The sequence below is a fragment of the Heteronotia binoei genome, chromosome 1 (assembly GCF_032191835.1).
Source record: "Heteronotia binoei isolate CCM8104 ecotype False Entrance Well chromosome 1, APGP_CSIRO_Hbin_v1, whole genome shotgun sequence".
Taxonomy (NCBI): domain Eukaryota; kingdom Metazoa; phylum Chordata; class Lepidosauria; order Squamata; family Gekkonidae; genus Heteronotia; species Heteronotia binoei.
In genome coordinates, this window is record NC_083223.1 from 83,609,393 (window position 1) to 83,623,651 (window position 14,259).

Sequence of the window (14,259 nt, forward strand, 5' to 3'; positions counted from 1 at the left end):
TTAATAAAAATAATTATATTTTTATCTTGTGTATTTTTGCCTTCACTGACCTCAAAGCCTTTTCCCAGAAGCCTTGACTACTGACCACCCTACCAAGTAATCTTTGCATTTTGAAACTTTGTCTGCAGTCCTACTCTGTAGGGCTGATATTTCTTGATAACTCCCCAAAAAGCTAGATTTGTTCTTTCACCCCGAAGGGATAGACAAAAAGGACTGGTGGCACCTACCAAGACTAGAGTGAGAGCAGCCCCTCTGTTATTTTGTAACTTTGTTTACTACCACACCTTAACAAAAGTTCTTATCCTAGGTTTTGGACTTTTGACACTACTGCAGCCCACTGACCTCACCCCAAATGCTGTTCCTTGCAGACAGGTGACACCTCCCCTGCAGAACAGTGGGAGAGCCAAAGTGGAAATCTGCAGTGGGAAGTAGAGTCTGCAATTATTTTTATATATATCACTATCAAGTTCCAGCTACTCCTCAACTTGAATAATATTATTTCCTGAGAACAGAAAAGATGTTACTGATGTCCAACATACCCAGCTGACACAACTCTGACGATATCTCTGAGATTAAGTTTAACTGATGGTGTAAGCACATAAGTTTCATCCACAGTAGGTTCCTTATCACCAACCGGAATCCAGTATCCCTCAATCTTTATCATTCCGCCTCCTTTAGGTTCTGGTAAGGGCTACAGAGATATTACAGAAACAAATTTTGTTTAGGGACAATTAGTGCTTCCTCACTTAAAGGCAATGCTATTTGCATCTGAAATGTATTAAGCAACAGTATGTCACAAAACACATCTCCTTGTTTGTTGCTTCACAGCAAAATAGGCTGTTTACCTGCAACCAGTGTGGTGATCTGTGCAGTCACACTGCTGGGAATCCATCAAGCATGTACAGATTCAAAAAGAAGAAGGTTTTAGAGTAAGCTCTAAAGTGTTGGATCCAACCACTAGAAGCAATGAGTAGTAACATGCATGCTCAGGGAGAGCAGAGCCACTCTTCCAACTCAATTCTCCTTTCCAAATGCATCAGGTAAAAAAGCAGAACTTTTTTTTTGTAGCAGGAACTCCTTTGCATATTAGGCCACACACCTCCCTGATGCAGCCAATCCTCCTGGAGCTTACATTAGGCCCTATACTAAGAGCCCTGTAAGATCTTGGAGGATTGGCTGAATCAGGGAGATGTGTAGTCTAATATACAAAGGAGGTCCTGCTACAAAAAAAGCCCTGGAAGTATCTGCCGCCTGGAAGTTTGGAGGTTCATTTGACTGCACAGTTCATCACTCAAAGAACATCAAGTTACATTCTGATGTGTGGTCTCTGCCAGGGATGGGCACAGTCCAGAAAAATGTCGGCCCATGGAGGTTGGAGATCCATGCAGTTTATGGACCCCAAAACCATGAACCTCCATGTCTAATGGACCAGATTGTGATCTGTTTGGTCTGTGATTCCACACGGCTTACAAAGCTATTTAAAGGGAATGCATTCCCTTTAAATGGCTTTTGCAAGCCCCACCAACACGGACCTTATGAAACTCCTGGGAGGTCCATGTTGGAAGCTGGCACGGACTAAGCTCATGGACCAGGTCTGTGCCCATCCCTAGTCTCTGTACATCACACTGATCAGACTAGCAATCTGACTTACCTGGAAGTGGGAATAGATGAGTCTTACTGGAAGAAGACATTTAGTATGGCTCAACTAAAAGCTGCAGCCTTTTAGGCTTTAATGCTCAGAGCACAATAAGGTACAAAGTTCAAGGGCTGTAATGAGGTCACTACCTTGCAGACATTTGGAATGGGTATGCCCTAGCAAAAGCCACAGAGGGCAGAATGGTCCATAGGGTGGTCTGGCAACAGCCAGTAGTAAAGCTTATGTACTGAACAGAGATTCTGAGCCTCTTCTTTCCACTGTGGCCTTATGAAAGATGGATGTTCTGTTGAGATGGAAGATTGAAGCCCTGTACATGGTCTGGACATGTTGGCTCCTCCTCCTAGTGAAGGACTTTTTAAAAGAACACCAGCAGAACTACCTCTTGCAAGCTGCTCTATAGCAGCAGCGGAAAGGACCATCTAAGACTCGCCTATAGAGAACATAAATCTGAATGTAAGATCATAGCATCGAAATGTTAATTTTCTATGTTTTTAAATTGTTTTATGGTTTTTATATCCTATTATATGTTTATTCCCATGCATACGCATGAGCATGTAAGCTGCCCTGAGCCTGCTGCGGCGGGAAGGGCAGGATATAAATGGAACTAAATAAAAATAAACAAACTATAAATAGGGTGAGGTGAAAAGAACTGAGCACTTTTGGACAGAAGACTAGATCAGGACACAGGGTCAGCCTGTCCAGGTGAAAATGAAGATACAGAGGGGGTTAGTCCAGAGAGTATGAAGTTGTAGTTGGTCTTTTAAAAAGGCATGTTCTTGAAGAATGAGGTTGCCCTTCTAAGGTATAACAATAGCACTAGGGTGGAGGATATGCTCAACAAATTCAAAGTTGATCCCAACAGGAGTTGTATTCCCTATAAAGCAGGTGGTGCTCATCTAGGGGAAGTCCAAGAATGAGGGGATCTCAATCAGTACCAAAGTGAAATAACGATGACTCTGGTAATGTAGGGAGTGCAGCACCTGCCTCTGAGATTGTAAGCAACTATAACAAGATTGATCAAGGGAAGAGTCATAATAAAAAACAGACTCTGGAGTCTTCCATGGAGAAGTGCTGGCACATTCGACAACACTGACAGAAGACTAATGTATTGTACTTCAGGGACTGTATCACAGCCTCAAGGGCTGTTGGGAGTTTCAGATAGATTAGAATTTTTCAAAAATGGACACAGTCCAGAAGTGTGCAGACTTAAGTTTTAGTGACCAGAGGATTCTGGAACAAAGGTGGAGGAGTGGACACAAAATTTGGTATGGATACAAAATCGGAGGAGAAGAGATTGGATTTATAGCCTGCCCTTCACTCGGAGTCTCAGAGCTACTTACAGTCTCCTTTCCCTTCCTCTCCCCACAATGGACACCCTGTGAGGTAGGTGAGGCTTAGAGAGCTCTTTCAAGAACTGCTCTTGAGAAAGCAACTCTTTCAAGAACTGTGTCTGACCCAAGGTCACTCAGCAAGTGCCTGTGGAGGAGTGGGAAATCAAACTCGGTTCTCTCAGATTAGTCCATGCACTTAACCACTACACTAAACTGGATCTTTGTCCTTAACCCTTCTCTTTGAGATGAAGGCTTGAAAGAGGAAAGATTAGACAGAGGGATGCTTACAGCTGACAGTATCCTTCCTTGATTAAAAAGAAACAACCGTTTTCCAAAGAGCCAAGGGTAACTTGCCACTTGTTTCTTAGGACACAGTGAATGCAAGGGGATGTGCAATGGTGTTGAGAGGGAGAGCTTGAAAAGGAGAAGTCAAAGACAGGAGAGTTTGTTCCGACATGCTTATGCTGTGAATTTCAAACAATGTGAACAGGAGTCAACCTGATGCTCTTTTCTTAAACGTAGTAAACACTCAAAGTGACTTTGAGTAGTGGGCAATTTGACCTGACAGGAGATGCAGCACTTAACAGTAGGCTTGAGATGGCATAAAATGGAGCAAAAAAAAAAAAATTAGGAGGAGAAGAGGGGAAACAAACAAGAAAAATCTCCTGGTCTTCCAAGTCCTGCAGGAAATAAAGGGTTTTGGACAAAAAAAAGGGGAGAGAGGGTCTTGAAATATTTTTTTCTCTTTTGAAGAAAGGAAGAAAACTGGCCTAGCTAATATGGTGACAGGAGTTCCTCACAATGCTTCTGCTGTGGTGGTCACAAAAGAACTGAATAGGAAGCAATGTTCCCTCTAAGCTATGGAGTCTTTTGAGCAAAAATTCTACTTTGTGAGGTACTGGCATTAAAGTTGTGAGCTACCACATGAATTAGTCTGCTCTGGGGCCATTTTTTCTGAGCTAAGACAAAAATGTGTACGCCAGAGGCAAAAAAACTGTGAGCTAGCTCACACTAACTCAGCTTAAAGGGAAACTGGTAGGAAGTGCAACTCCACTTTCTGAACATGGTGCTCCTAGTGGCTGGAGCCAGCACTGAAAGATCCTTTTAAAGTTAGGTCTAGAAGATTCTCCAGTTTAAGTACCTGCACAACTGACTGCAATTTGTGTGATGCAGAGACCATGAAGAACACTACTGTTAATACAGCAAAGCATATAGGCTAAGTATTTGCACATAAGTACTCTTGGCAATAAAATAATGTCAAATCAGGATATTGGAAGAACCATTCATATTCTTCACACCTAATTTGCAATGTACAATTAAAAACAGGTAATCGGAAAGTACACCCTAACAGCCCCAAATACAACTGACATAATAATTAGATAAATCTAAAATCAGCACTTCATATTAAGCATTTTATGATCAAAGGAAAAAAAAACACTAGATGAGAAGGCATTAACAGTAGTTGAGTACATTGCTTCTGTAAAAATGTTAGGGGAAAAAATCACAAGAAATCTTCGTGTTACCTGTTGCTTTTAGGATGGATCAAATCATTCAAGTATGATGCATGTCTATGAACACAGTTAAAAGTTACCTCTAAGAATGTTCAAATTATAGGTTAACATCTATTCTATTAATATTTTTTATAAACCCTACCTTTTAAGAGCAAGTTACTTACCTGCTTGAGAATGCTTTTTATGTTTCCAGAAAGGATGTAATGGTGTATTAGCTTTTGAACTACTGGGTAAGAAATTCTATCAAGTTGTGTGAGGAAACCCAAGCAAAAACCCTGTTGAGAAGGAAACGGCAGATATTTATTTTGAAAGGTTCAATGGGGACATTTCAGGTTTTAACACCAAAGAACCCTGCAGACACTTATCCTTACTGGACTTTTAAATTTAAAAAAAAAATAGTTTAGGAACACAGAATAATGATAGTCACCTCATAAAGTGAACGCTGTATACTGTTGCATGGATTGGATGAGGCAAATCTTAAAGCTCTGCACAGAGTACGAAGGCTGTAGTGAGGCCTGTGGCCTATCCCATCTACCAGCTTTGTTTCACATTCTTTTCTCACAGACAAGTAGAAGCTACAGAGAAAGAGTCAACAAATGAAATACTGTACTCTTAAAGTATGTAATATCAAACTTTGTTTCAAAGAGGATGTTTCATCAATGCCTTCTCATTGATTAGGAAGCAGGGGATTTGATAAGCAGCTTTAGCTTCACACCTTTGTTCAGTGTTCCAGTTAATCTTGCACTGTCATTTCTAAATGCCACCACAGTCATTATTCTCTGCTATGTAATAATGCTCACATGCCCAAAGAGATATGATAGGCAAAAGTACCAGACTATTCAAAAGGCCATGTTCATCATTTTTATCCCACCACAGCTGCAGTTAACTATTTAACAGGATAAACAAATTAAAAGCTGAAACAACACACAGTCCCTGAGGATAACTGGTCAATAGACAAGTTGCACCTTTAAGATTAACTTAAGTTTTATTCAGAATGTAAGCTTTTGTATGCTCTAAACAGACTTCATCAGACAAAATTGGAATGGCAAGCTGCAGCTCTTAATATAAATGGACAGTGAGTTGATATGCAGAATCATGGGAATGTTTTTAGCAGATTAAAAGCATCACAAATTAGGGTCTGTGTTTGTTAATGTTGTTAACTGGGCTAAAAAAAATATGGGCTGTTTATCTCATTACATATACTAACCCACCTTCCACTATATTTTAATGTACCCTGTTTTTCTAATGGATAACTAATATGTATTTCTCTTTTAGAACAGTGTAACAGAATATTGGGGGGGGGGGTTGTACTGACATACTCCAATAAGGGATATTGGCTGTTTATCTTATTACATATACTAACCCATCCTCCACTGTATTTTAATGTATTCCTTTTTTTCTAATGGCAAACTATAATGATGTTGTAACCCCTTGAGTAACTATGCCCTCTCTTTAAACCCAAAACTAACAAAGCCAGAATGTTACCCAGATTTATGACACTTGACATCAATCTGCTTTTTATCACCCTCCAATGTTTTTTCAGCCCAGTTAACAACATTAACTAACAAACAAAGACCCTAATTTGTGATGCTTTTAATCTGCTAAAAACATTCCCATGATTCTGCATACAAACTCACTGCCCACATATTAAGAACTGCAGCTTGCCATTCCAATTTTGTCTAATGAAGTCTGCTTAGAGCATACAAAAGCTTACATTCTGAATAAAACTTAAGTTGGTCTTAATGGTGCTACTTGTCTACTGCTTTGTTCTATTGCTTCAGACCAATACGGCTGCCCACTTGGATCTGGTCACCTGACAGAATCAGTTTTCAAGGGACAATCTATACCAGTCTGGACAAAAATAAAGAGAATGGTCCTTGGTTAATGGAGTGCTCTCTTATCGAGATGACCAAAACTTATGAGTTCAAAGGTAAAAAAAAGTTAGGCCAGCATGAATAAACTTTAGTGTATAGCTTAAAAATGCTAACATATAGTTGTGACATCTGGAACATGGAGACAAGTTTCAAGGTAAACTCTTTAGAGGTCTCTCAACAAGGACAAAGAAAAAATTACCTTATAAATCATACTTATGTGATAATATAGATAATTCTCACATACAATTCTACTAAGTTGAAACATATATCAGATATTAATATATCCAAAACTGCTGTGTGGTCAAGTTTGGTGCATTACACAGGTCTGTATACAGAACTTTTAAAATATGACTTTTAATATGTGCATACAACTTACCTTATGATCCCTTGCACTACTTTTTTGCTCACTTTCAAACCTTTCAGATAATCCATGATAAGAATCTGCAGGTCTTCTTCATTTTGTAGTTCTTGCACATAAAGTTCAGTAAACCTAAGCAGATGACATTGTGCTGTTTAATTGTTCATAAGTTCTTAAGTCTGACATTTCCTTATGTCCAGCAGATTTAGCATTAATACTATATGTTGTAATATTTATTTATTTACTTTAGATTTATATCCCACCCATTCCAAAATGGACTCAGGACGGCTAACAGTCATAATAAAACCAACATCTCAATTTCAGGTATAAAATAATAAAACATAAACAATTTACAATTTAAAACAAAATATTGGTGCTAAACAGAATCTTAAAGTATAGGCGGATCAGATTGTATTAGATTGTAATAGTCAATAGCTAAATTAAAAACATGTACTGATTTTGCAATGAATCAAACAAAAACATTATGCAATATGTATCCCAATATTTTCTGAAATTGCAAATTAATAGTCTGCTGAGGAATATTTGCTGTATCCGTGAAGCCTTACAAAGTAAAATATTACAGGCACTGCAGAGCACTGCAGTAAAGCAGGGCTGTGCAACTATTTAGATTTAAGTGCTTGGTATTGGACATCCCATTTGTTCATCAGTTCTTAAGTCTGACATTTCCTTATGTCCAGCAGATTTAGCATTAATACCATATGCTGCAACATTTATTTATTTACTTTCAATTTATATCCCGCCCATTCCAAAATGGACTCACGGCGGCTTACTTGGAAATGCCTAATTCATTTCACTAGGCCTCTATACATTTACTTCAACATGTTAGGAACCAAGAACTCTATTCAGCAACACATGAGAAATCTCCCTCACCCAAACCTGGAAAAGGAAAGAGAACCCCTCTCAAGTTGTGCTGAGATTCACAGTAGGCAGCCAAGCCCAGCAGAATAGGAGAACCCTCTTCCTTCTCCTGGAGCAGGCAGAAACAACATGGAAGATCTACTAACTTCTACCTGCTCCTTTATGTTATGACAGATCATCTCTCCCTTGATTTCTGTGAAATATATAGAGAACCTGAGGGTGCAGTAGGAGAGAGACCACAAATTATGGCTATCAGCCCAGTCGAAATTTGTGAACTTCTGCATTTCAGTCTTATTTCTAAGACATAGCATGAGGAGCCACTGATTTATTCCATTCAGCCCTATATGATCAATGAGAAGCACATTTGAATGCCTTTCCTTTACAATAACTAGGGGTGTACACATAAAAATAATGGGTTTTTTTCAGGGGGGGGGTATTCAGGTATACTGAACCTGAAAAATATCTTTATTATTCAGGCTTGTCGATGTTTTTCAGCATGCAGATCTTGCTGAGATTGTCCTGCCTAGCAGTATAAAGCAACAGGAAAAGCTGGCCTCAGCTTCTCCATGCAGCGAGGAGGCCTCTTGCTACCACACACAGACGTGGCTGGGTGTTTTCTCCTGTCTGCAGGGCAGGAGAAGGTGGCTCCAGGATATGTGCACAGTGGGGAGGTGTCAGCTCTCATCATCCCAGCTGGTCCTGACCTTGGTATAACCCAAATAAAAGCCAAAAACCCCTCAGCTTTTATTCAGGCTCAGTGTATCAGTAGCTGAATCAGATCCTTTGATTTATTTGGGTTGATTTATGCTGAACACACACTCCTAACAATAACCATACAATCCACAATACTTCAGGTACTATGTATATACAGAAGTGAAATTTCATTACCAAGTCTGCTTATAAAGCAAAATGCAATGTTGTGCTGCTAGAATTGTTTTGGGCTCTGCAGTAACATCAACACCTTACATTTGTCACCAATGTCAGCACATGGTTTGTAACAGGAAGACTTGTTGGAAATGCAGTGGGAAATCAAAGTGCAAGTTGAGAATTTAATGCTTAATGAAAATTTGGAAGGCTACCACCAGCCACTTAATTCTCAGCTCTTGCTTGGCTAATTGAAATGTATGACCTAGGAAGTATCAAATGACCATAAAATCCACTCATATATCCAAGGAGCCTTTTATCCAGCTGTTTTTCAACTAACATGTAATGCTGACTTATCAGAAAGTAACCAAGAGAGCAAAGCTGATTGCTCTCCCTTTATCTCTCCCAGGAGAGCACTGAATAACTTTATGCTCTATTCCCAGTTTGATGACTTATGCATATTTGAAGAAAAGTGTAGCCTCCATTCTGCCACTCCATCCTGACAGTGGCAACAGTAATTATTTTACCACATGCCAATCTACTAGCATGGGCCAACTACAGTGTTATGGACATATCTATCAAAGACACTTGTCTTTATGGACAAGTGTTATGGACATATCTATCATGCAAACCAGGCGTAATAAAAAAAAGTGCTGCGACCAACTACCTCCAGCAAAAACACTACACAATACTTCTGAACCAGCTAGATACACTGGCTATTCTGTTTTACCTATTCCGTATTCCTGGAGGTAGATTTCTTTTTCCAATATCAGTAGCTGGATTCATACAGGCAAATAAACGAAAATTTGGATGACGTGCCAATGGCTCTAGAAAAAAATGAACAATTTCATTTCTGTTCATTCTCAAACAAGAGAAGCAAATCAATGTGTTTATATCTAAGCCCCAAAAAATCTTGTACACATAGCAACACTGACATTAGCTAATTATTTCCCTGCTATGGGCCTGCTGTGAGCTATGTAATTCTACTTTTGCTTCTGGGATGAACATTCACCAAATTCATATAACAACTTTTCAGACGACAGTGTGAAGAGTATTCTTCATCAGTGGAGGAATGTATCCTTAATACTGGTTTATGCCTCCTTCTCACTCCATAGGCAAAGTATTAGCAATATCTCCCAATCCACTGATTAGAAGAAATCTTCATGCTAAATCCAATGCTTTGTTCTACCACTTTCAAATATGATAAACATATTTGGTAGGACAAGATGAAAGGGAGTGACTAACAGCAAGCCATCAAGAGTTGGGACTCTTAATCTAGGTCTCCCTATTCCAAGGTTAATACTATCCACTGTAACAAGGACTGTAATATATGTTGAAATTAAACTGGCTAAAATAGAACTACAGAAAACACAAGCTTGTACAAAGTGGATAATTGAAAAAATATCAGAGATGTGGCTCTGAAACAATGGCTATCAGTTTGGGAGTTAGAGAATCCTATTACAAAGTTTCAAGACAAAATTTACAATGTGCAGAAAAATGATGCATGAAATGCAAGGAAGCATGCATCTCTACCTAAAACAGGTCAAGCATGACTGCTAAATGAAATATAACTCTTTGCATACCAGTAGTACAATACTGTAGGTGAGAAAAGTTTTTGTTTTTAAAACCACTTTAACCATGTTATAAAACTAAATGTTTGAACTTGCACCACCAGCAACAGCAAACACAAAAATCCCAGATGATTCTGATCCTTAAATCCATGATAACACACTTTATATATAGATTGCATTTAAAAACTAAATCATCATGAAGTCTTATGGATGTTATGGTCATTTTAAGGACTGATTTCCACACAAAAATACTTATTCAGAGCTTCATTACTGAAAACCTTTCTAGTCGTACCTGAGGACCAAAATTCAACAGACTGGTCACCAGTTTTCTTTTTTCAGATAGAACAAAACCAAGGACCAACGAAAAATTTCAATGGTATAGGCTTTTGTGAACAAATCTCACTTCATCAGAGCTTTGACTCACAAAAGCTTATACCCTGGATATTTCTGTAAGTCTTTAAGATGCTATTGGATTTGAATTTTGTTCTATTACTACAGATTAACACAGCTACCCATGTGAAACTATCTTTTAGAAGAGGCACTTCAAAAACATCCTACTATGCTGCAAGAGAAAAGCTTTTTTAGAGAACAAAAATACCTGTGTCTCCTCTATCCAGCAATACCAATGAACCAGAGAGCCCTTCAAGTAAACCACTCAGGCATTCTAAAGTCTCTGCTGCAGCCAAGTTAATCTCATCAAGTAAAATCCATTCTCCTTTCTTCACAGCTTGTGCCAGAATGCCCTGAAACAAATCAAGGTTTCTTTTTCTGAGGCCACCATCAAAATGGAACAAGTTTATAAAACTGTACCTATGTTGAACAGCAGAAGGATCAGAAAACATTTCACTGATAATCCTGAATCCATCTCTGATACTCATCTTCCCCACTCCCTAACTGAATACCATCCACATACTAAAGTGCTTTCACCTTAAAATTACACATTAATTTTAGAGGATTTTTAATCTTACCCAATTGATTTTAATATCAAAACACCTAGTCACATGAGCATTTCATGTTGCCAAAGGATCCTTCCTCCTGGCTTCCCACACTATGTTCTGCCTCACCTCTTCCCTGGACCATGAAGAAACAGACTAAGGGTGTTGCTACACAGGGCAAGTTAAGACAGCCTGGGATGGAGAGAAGTGAGGGCAGATGAAAATACTGAAACCATGTCATGGCAACACAGGAACACTGCTGTCCACAAAAAATAAGGAAGGCAACTGAGAGAAAAAAAATCAGTCTTGGGAAGTATCTGGGAATACTGTATCAAACTGGTGGGAGTGGGATCGATCAACTATAGATGTCACTGAATATGCAAAAGAAGCTAGTCTCTTGTCAGAAGATCTTGTCAAAAACTAGTGGTAAGTTTTCCCCAAAGGCGCACCAAGGCTGCTGGTCTTGGAGACTGAAGAGTTAACCCTTTGTTTCCCTACTTTTCTACGTGAAATTAGTTTCTATATTTTCCCGACAGAACAGGAACTTTTAAAACTCAAAAGTTTTAAAATTTATTTAAAGACACACAAAATCAGTTCCGTCAGTCCTCCCCATTCCCAAATGTAGATAATCTGTACTACAACTATGCACTATTAGTGTGGACAAAGTGCAGTTACATTGTTATCTAATGGAGTTTTCCCACTAAAAAAGGCAAAATGAAGCAATGTCCGCTAAGAAGAAGAGACTGGATTTATACCCTGCCCTTCACTCGGAGTCTCAGAGCGGCTTACAACCTCCTTTCCCTTCCTCTCCCCACAACAGACACCCTACGAGATAGGCAGGGCTGAGGGAGCTTTCGAGAACGAAGGAAATCAAGAATGGAACATCTACCTCTACAAATGCAAAGACCAAAGAATTTTCTGTCATCTTCATTTGTTGCTGTGCATGGTTCAATCGAATCCCAAATTCTTCCCACCTTTCCTTTAGCAGAGAACCTACAAAAACAAAATCAAGCTATAGTCAACATAATGAAGAAAAATTATGAGGTGCATGAATCCACAAGCAAAGATTTGGCATCAGTCCGAACAGTACTGTGCAAATCATAGGTTCAGTGTTAATAATCAAATTGTTTAAATCCTGAAAGAAATCAAATTGTCCTGATCACTTTTCAACTACTGCCAACAGTAGGCAACATCTGGCACACATGCCGAATGATGGCATGGCAGACCATTTTCCTTGGCACATCAACAGTCTTGCTCCATCACAAAAGCTGGGGTGTACTCGGCTCAGTTCAGGCCACAGCATAATTTCAGGACTTGCTTGTGAAAAGGTGATGTCATCAACCCAAACTACTCCTGGCTTTATCCCCCAGAAAGGACCATCAGCTTCAACACAACATCAAGTCCCATATCACAAAGGCATGCTGCACTACTGCTCAGTGTGCTCAGACAGAGAGGTAGACATGGGAAGTTATGAGCAGTGGTGCTGCCACCTCTCTGAAAAGCAGAAGCTGACTACTGCCACCAATACTCCCTCTAAGCTGTGGAGTCTTGCGAGCAAAAATTCTACTTTGTAAGCTACTGGCATTAAAGTTGTGAGCTACTACATACATTAGTTTGCTCTAGATCATCCTTCCTGAGTGAAGACAAAAATGTGTGAGCTGGAGGCTAAAAAACTGAGCTAGCTCACACTAACTCACCTTAGAGGAAACACTGACTGCCACCACTATTCCCCCAGAATAACTCTTCTATGGCCAACAATACTCTGTCTCTTGTTTCCTAGTATCTTAACAGATAAACAGAGTACTTCACTCAGCAAAAATGGCTGCCTACTCCTGCCTTATGACATTCTATTGTCAGAGCACAGGGCTGGCTCCAGGATTTGAGGAACAATAGGTAAGATGACACCCAAGCTGCCTTCACAAGCATCCACTAAACTTCAGTGTCTCAAGGAAGGTTTCAGACTGTTTATGTACTATTGATACACCACTTCAATACACTGCAAAGAAGCTGCTTCAGTATTTTTACTGCAATTTTCACTTTTACAGTTCAAAAGAATCATACCTCAATAATCAGATACACACTGAAGGAAATTCAGCCAAATTTAAGTGCTTTTTAATTTCATTAATTTCAAGGCAAAAATCAAAACCTGCTTAAATCTGTGAAATTGAGCCACTAAAAAGTACTCAGATTCTGCTGAACAGCACTTTCTAGGTACAATGTCAAGTCCCAAGTATTTTATAGTTACATAAAGTCTTACCATTTTCTTTTGCTTCTTTATTAACAGCTGATTTATGAACATGCTGCATAAGTTTGCTAAGATCAAGCCACCGTTTCTGTCTATAACATGTCTGGATGTGCCCCAAAAAAGTCTGGTTTTGTTTCTTGGAAAACGTTTGAGCAAAAAGCTCCTCAAAAGACTCTCGCAAGGGCATCCAAATCACTTTGTTATCCACGGGTTTATAGCTATAAAGGGTGTAAAAATACAAAACAGGAACTGAAACCTTCAATAGTATGCTGCAGTCACATATCACGGAGATGTTAAGAGAAATGTTTTAATTAATCAAATAATTCAACTGCATGCATGAAGCACTCATTTGGAGCCCACTGTATATATACAGAATAAAGTTCTTAATACAGAAATGTAATTAAATATGTAGCCACACATCAGCACATCCTTTGTAAAGGTGATTTGATTTGAATTTTGTTTGCTTGCAGCAAATATGGGGGGGGGGGCAGTATAATCAGATGCACTGCACATAGCAGTCCTAAACCATTATGAAAAACAGTCTACACCAACAATATGACAGCTTTTAACCACAGTCGCATTTGGAGAGCACAGCAGAATGCAGTGTGCTAACAGAAACTGAACTCATGATTAAGTGTTGATATGGTTTATTCTAGTAGTTGACAAGAGCAATTTACAAAATCATTAATCACTCACCCCCCTAGCAGATCTGCAGTATCACTCTGCTGATTCATATTGACAACCCTCAGGTGGTGTCCTTGAAACATGAATCAAAAACAGAAAACGTAATAAATCTAATGAACAACTCTAGAATTTTGATAGAACTTCCCAGGTTTATGCTACATTTTACCTGTAATATGGGCCAGGTACTGTACAGTAGATGTTTTGCCAGTTCCTGTTTCACCAACCAACAGCACAGGTTCTCCTTTCTCAACACATACTGCAAGCTGCTCAATTAATACCGAAGATGGACGTGTGGGTGCAAATGTCTGCTTTTTCCTGTCAACATACAAAAGCGCAAAATCTTCTGAAAC

General features: G+C 39.1%; 1 protein-coding gene across 1 annotated transcript in view; it reads right to left on the reverse strand.

Moving 5' to 3' along the window:
- Positions 1 to 14,259, reverse strand: part of LOC132570542 (midasin-like) — a 168,914-nt gene that overhangs the window by 125,607 nt on the left and 29,048 nt on the right. Inside the window, 10 exon segments of the mRNA XM_060237254.1 lie at positions 540 to 691; positions 4,664 to 4,774; positions 4,927 to 5,074; positions 6,750 to 6,863; positions 9,205 to 9,301; positions 10,644 to 10,788; positions 11,870 to 11,973; positions 13,238 to 13,443; positions 13,922 to 13,982; positions 14,076 to 14,224. Coding sequence (XP_060093237.1) covers positions 540 to 691; positions 4,664 to 4,774; positions 4,927 to 5,074; positions 6,750 to 6,863; positions 9,205 to 9,301; positions 10,644 to 10,788; positions 11,870 to 11,973; positions 13,238 to 13,443; positions 13,922 to 13,982; positions 14,076 to 14,224 — 1,287 coding nt within the window.